General features: G+C 36.2%; 1 protein-coding gene across 13 annotated transcripts in view; it reads left to right on the top strand.

Annotated features, from left to right (window-relative positions):
- The window catches only part of LOC107681081 (neural cell adhesion molecule 1-like), a 283,961-nt gene that overhangs the window by 207,680 nt on the left and 69,911 nt on the right, over positions 1-6,370 (top strand). For all 13 annotated transcript variants that reach the window (XM_016477225.1, XM_016477228.1, XM_016477224.1 and 10 more), the window contains exons 2-3: positions 4,641-4,715; positions 5,577-5,786. In XM_016477225.1, the coding sequence (XP_016332711.1) occupies positions 4,641-4,715; positions 5,577-5,786 (285 nt within the window). The remainder of the gene's footprint in view (positions 1-4,640; positions 4,716-5,576; positions 5,787-6,370) is intronic.

The following is a 6,370-nucleotide window of genomic DNA, read 5'->3' as shown; positions in this document are numbered from 1 at the left end:
CACGTCTGTGTGTGTGTGTGTGTGTGTGTGTGTGAATGTGTTTGAGTTAGCCTTAAATCTGCTCAGAAGGAATGACATTGTACATATTGGAGTTTGCCCATGCTCTTTCATCTTTCCTTCATAGCAGGTCTAACACTGCATTTCAAAGCACCTTATTCCTGCCACAGAATGGTAAAAATAAACTTGCTGTCAGGAAAGTTTGTCAGTGGGAGAATCTCTTTAATCTGGCCCACAAAAATTTAAGCTCTCTCTGAGTTGACACCCAACGTCAGGCACACGTCAACGTGCGGACAGCTCATCTCCTCGAAGCCTTCGCGATTAATAGTCGTGTGTTTTGCCAACATGAGTGTCTCTGCCTCCATTACACAAGGATTAATACACCATCACACCGGTTTGATGGCATGTTTCACCAGAGTACGGAGATGAATTGCCGCAGCTGTGTATTTGCATGAATATAGTGATTTAATGTAGAGGATGTAGCTTTGTGTCAGACGTAAACACATGGATTGGTAACACATCAATGAACTTGGGAAAATGCAGAGCTGTTTTCATTAGCCGTCAAAGACTAATACATACATTTCATAGAAAACTTGACATCTAATATATGCAGGATTTTACTAGCAAAAATATATGACCGTAAGTCAAGGGGAAATAGGATTGGATGTAGATATACAATGTAGTATATCTTCCTCATTTGACAGATAGCATTGTGAGTGAGCTAGTCCATATTCAAGAAGCTACATTTAATGTGTTTAGGCTCACTGTGTTTAGAGTTTGAAAATTCAAGCTCTTTCTGCCTTGTCATTGCATTATATTTCTCTGCGCTTGACTCAAAATACATGTAGAAGCTATTCATTAGCATTCCCATTCATCTCAGTGGCAGTAGCTTGGCAGGACCATGCTAACTAGCCAAACCTTTACACCAGAGAAAAACCCTGGCAGTTTCCTCAGAGTTTTAAAATAATGATCTTTAAAAAAGCATCATATGACCCCTTTAACTCTCTTCTCCTCATTTTCATGGTTTTGTATTGTTATTGTGCTATATGCTATCCATCATACAATATGCTGTTTTGCTAAGTAGCTTGCAGTTATCTGTTCAGTAGGAATGAAGATTAAGAGTAAAAGCGTATGAAGCATTCTAGAGGATCGTGCTGGCAGCACAGTGAGTTGCCACCTATAAGGCTGAGTTGTTTCGGATTTATATTGTAATTAGGTTTATCGATTTGCCATGCTATTGTGTTTTATGTGTTCATTTGCCTCCCTTGTGCTCTCAGCAAGGACACAGCGCTGCACTTTTGCTGTATTGACACTCGCTAACCATGGAGTCCAAACATTTGGCTTCATTCAATATGCAGCCTCAAGACTACATTACCAAGTCAAAGAAGTTCAAATAACAATATCATCGGCAGCCCGGAATTCTCATGGTCTGCGGTTTTTTTTTTTTGTTCAGTTGTTCAAGGCGCCCTGGTGTTTTTGAGTGGAAATTTGACTATTTCTTAGGTGTAAATGCTTTCAGTGAACAAACAACTTAAGTCGTAAGCAAATTTAATAGCCTTTTCTGTGTTTTCTTTTTTGAGGCTGATTTTTTAGACAATATATGTATCAGGATATTGGATTACAATATTTTACTCAGATTAAGTATATACAGAGGGTTTTCAAGCTCAGGGACCAAGTAATATAGCTGGTTGGCTGGATGAACACACTTAAGACTTGATTTGGTTTTGAAGATATTTTTCCTTTTTTGATTTGTGCTGAAAGTGTAAGAGCGCTGTCTGGAAATTCATTTTGAGCAAACAAGACAGAACCGCTGTTTCCTCCCACAGTCCTTTAACGTCAGCGAATATCTCTAGTTGCACTTCATTCACAGACACAAACAAATAGGGATGTTCTTTGCTTGACTGCAAATACTAGAGCAAATACCTTTTTTGTGTGTGTACTTCTTCACACCACAACACATGACACTTTGTATCTTGAAGCATGATGATGAAGTACTGGGCTGTAGGGCTGTGTTCAGGGTTGTCGAGGTTAGCGGATGTTTGTCGTTGATATTGTAGTGCGTTGTCCTTGTTCTACTACTAAACTACGCTTTTTCATTTAAAGCCTGACATATTAAAGGGATAGTTCACCCAAAAATGAAAATTCTGTCATTAATTACCCTCATGTTTTTTTTTTCAAACCCGTAAGACCTTCGTTCATCTTCAGAACACAAATTAAGATATTTTTGATGAAATCAGAAATCTTTCTGATCCTGCATAGACAGCAAGGGAACTACCAAGTTCAAGGCCCGGAAAGGTAGTTAGGACATTGTTAAAATAGTCCATGTGACATCAGTGGTTCAACCGTAATTTTAAAAAGCTATGAGCTATAAAGCTATAATTCTTTTTGTGCTCAAAGAAAACAAAAATAACAACTTTATTTAACAATTCTTCTCTTCCGTGTCAGTCCCTGTTGCACATTCACAAGAATACCACGACGCATAAGATAATAGAGATGATAAAAGAGTAGAAAAAAATACATAAATGAAGGTTTATTCATTCCCACTGTCATAGTAGTATCATGCATTGTGAATTCAAAAGCCTTTCTGAACTTTTACAGGGAAAAGAATCAACTGTTGAGCACTGAATCTAACTTATTGAATGAATCGTTTTTCTAATTACCCATGATTGCGGTGTGTATAAACGAGCTCTGAGTTGCAGAATGCTGCTGTGTATAGATCTGACTCGTGTGGTTTGTTTCTAGGTCAATTCCTCTCTTGTTACAAACATTAGGATACAAAGTATTCCTGTAATTTCTTGATGCATTATGTTGTTTATGATTGACAAGCTCAGTGACACTACCTGCAGTGATTATTTTGACAAGAAACAATCAGATGTTGTTTTTCAGCAGGTACAGTTTCACCTTTGAGATAGATGAGTTTGCCTTCATATCTTTTTCTTGCGATGTGATGGTATCCATCGCTCGTGGAGCTAACAGCCGCTTGCTGCCTGGGCTCATCTCATTTACTGCAGTTGATGCAGGAAGATGAAATGTATTAGCCTCATATCGCGAAACTAATATGCTATCATTTACAGCATTACGCTCCCCAACTGCAAACGAAAGAAAATGTTCAGGGAGCTCCATCAGGTGCCTTCCATTAAACTGGAAAATTGAAGCTTAAGGTACCATTATGAAATATCAGTGTAGTTCAGAACCCCCAGGTAATTGTGGGTGGAAAATAAGTTTGCGAGAGGCCTATAATTCATCGTATTTCTGATAGTGCCGAGCCCTAATTGTCATATTTAGTCCGAGAATCAGCCTGCCTAACACTGAGGCTTTTCAATAAGCGCTTGTGACAGTACTTGGGGTTACCATGGCTACGGTTTGCTGCACATTGCTCTTGTATGCCAACACCCTGCGCAGCCGTTTCTGTACCGCAGTAAATACTCATCTCCGCCTGCCAGATTAACAGAACTGGAAAAGAGCCAGCGCTATTGACATGTTGTTATCTTGAGGTCCAAAAATGCACGGCCTTGTGCTCCTCATACACCCACTGACAACATCCTTCCCAGGAGTGCGTTTTAATTGGTTGGCAGGCCCAATCACTGGGAATGTACAGTATATGCTTCTCTTTTTAGCTTCAAGACAGAAACTGTGATTTTATGTAAACTACCTTAGTAATTAGATAACAAAGAAAAGCTTTCTGCTGAAATGTTTTGGTTGTGTAGGAGGAACATGTACTTGTGTGTATGGGTATAATTTAAGAATGGGTCATGATGGATGATAACCAATTACAGTAGTTGAGGATTCCCACAGACATGGACCAAATATCAGGGGATTTTAAAAAATGTAATCTCCAGGCCTGGAAAAATCAGGGGAATTTTGATTCACTAAATTTTCAAAAGTTTGGGAAATTAATACTTTTATTCAGTAAGGATGCATTAAATTAATCAAAAGTGACAGAAAAGACTTGTGTAGACTGTTATACTATATATAACATATATAATGTTTAAAAAATGTTATATTTCAAGTAAATGTTGTTCCTCACAGTTTTCACAAAACTATTAAGCAGTTTTCAGCATAATAGTAATAATAATAAGAAATTATTCTTGAGCACCAAATCCGCATATTAAAATTATTTCTGAAGGATCATGTGACACTGAAGACTGTAGTAATCGCTGTTGAAAATTCTAAATATATTTTAAAATATATTAAAATAGAACAGTTATTTTAAATCATAATAATATTTGACAATATTGTTTTTTTATCAATAAATGAGCCTTGCATAAGCATAAGTGACTTCTTTAAAAACAAACAAAACAAAAAAAATTGTAGTGTACATTTTTCAATTTCTCCTCAAAAATTTAGCATCAGCTAGATATAATTTGTAGATATTGTAAGCTACTCTTTCTCTTTTTCAGACACTTGTAAATGTAATGCATTTTTGAATTTACATCTATTCATTCCAAGGATAGAAATGGAAAACTTCTCTAGAAACATCTATGAAATTATAACAATTGATTTTTCATTAATCATTCAGCCAATCAACTAACGACTTGATTTTGAAAACGCATAGTTTTGCACTTCCCTTGTTTGATTTGTGTATCGTATCCATGTAGGTTGTTTCTGAAATATGGATTTCTCTCTGTCTCTCTCTTCTCCAGCTGCCTTGCAAGTGGAAATCACTCCGGCCCAGGGAGAGATCAGCGTGGGAGAGTCCAAATTCTTTTTGTGTGAAGGTAGGAAGATGACCCTCCTGTAATGAAACAAATGGGGGGGTCACATCACATTTAACCTTCACAAAGTGCTTTTGATTTCAAACCTGCTGTCACCGCTCTGTTCAAGGCATTTAAACAAGCCCTTTCATTCTGATGGGAGGGCAAGGTTGACTAAAGCTTTGATGTGCTTATTTACAGCCGGTAAATTCAATGACCTGCCTGATTTTTTCAGTAAATCAGTGTGTGAAGTTTAGTCCTTGATTTTTGATCCAGAGGAGTGAAATGTAATGTTAAAGAATGATGGTAGATGAAAAGCAAAAACAGCTTTTATTATAAATGAAGAACACCTGAAATATTCAGAGGATTCATCCAATGGTGGGGAAAGAATATCTGACTAGATTCAGCGTGAGCTATATTATTGTGAAAATATTTTACTGCACATTAATTAACCACCTTGAATGTGTCCTTGAGTAGCACTGAAGAATACATTAAACATTTTGAATAATTATGAATATTTCTGTTGCAGACATATTAGAGAAGTATTAGAGAATTGTTGAGTTTGATTCATTTTCCCTGAATCCATTCAAACTGTGTCAGTGAACAGATTCAAAATTCCGATTCAGTGATTCAACTGTAATTACAGTATGTGATTCAATCATATATGTAAATGTTACATTCATAATAAAATCGTGTCAAAATCTATTAAATATTCAAATGAATGTAACAAATATATGAAAATGTTTTAGTAAAAAAATGTAGATACAATCTGTTTTAGGACATGTTTATTGCTATGTTTTGTTATATTTGTGCGTATCAATTATGAAATAGCTGCTGAGCTGATGGTCTGTCACAGTGTTTTCACTCTATCTGTCTGTCTGTCAGTTGTTGGAGATGCTAAGGAAATAGACTGGTTTGCACCCAATGGGGAGAAGCTCCAGCCAGGCAGACCAGACATCAGCGTCAGCAAGAATGATGAGTCCTCGTCGACACTCACAATCTACAATGCCAACGTTGACCATGCAGGCATGTACAAGTGTGTGGCAAAAAGCGGGGACAAGGAATCTCAGGGCACTGTCAACCTAAAAATATTCCGTAAGTAAAGTGTTTTACTTTTAAGGGCTTATTTAGAAATCGTGAGAAATGAGGAATCAAATTATACTGGACCTAACAGTAACCCCCAAGCACAATAAATCATCTGACATTTACCACAACATTTAATAACAAAACAACTGTAGACTAATATTGAAAGCATAAGGTTGATACACATCAGTTTTAAACATCAACCATGCATGTGTTATGAAGACAGTTGCTAATGGAATACGTTTTATATATATTATTCTTCTTGAAGTCATTATCTCAAGGCCAAAAGTTTTAATGCTTCATTAAAGTGAACTAATCCTGCCATAATCACTGTGTTTTTGTATTAATTAATATAATTTCAATTTTATTCATAAATATACATTTTCTGTGAAACATTACGTAATTTTTTTTATTTAACTATTGATGTTGTATTAAAAATGCTGTCCAGCATGCCACTTCTTTCAAGGATACTTACTAAAAAACATATTTCAAATAATTTACCATCTTGGAAGTTTATTTTTCAAACCAGACTGTTTTCCAATGGGGGAAAAATCTTAAATCTTTCTCCGAAATATATTCTTTTAAGTGTGTTTACA

The sequence above is a fragment of the Sinocyclocheilus anshuiensis genome, unplaced genomic scaffold (assembly GCF_001515605.1).
Source record: "Sinocyclocheilus anshuiensis isolate Anshui unplaced genomic scaffold, SAMN03320099.WGS_v1.1 scaffold412, whole genome shotgun sequence".
Lineage (NCBI taxonomy): Eukaryota > Metazoa > Chordata > Actinopteri > Cypriniformes > Cyprinidae > Sinocyclocheilus > Sinocyclocheilus anshuiensis.
The sequence above is the reverse complement of the archived record's forward strand: the minus strand, read 5'-3'. Positions and strand labels throughout refer to the sequence as shown.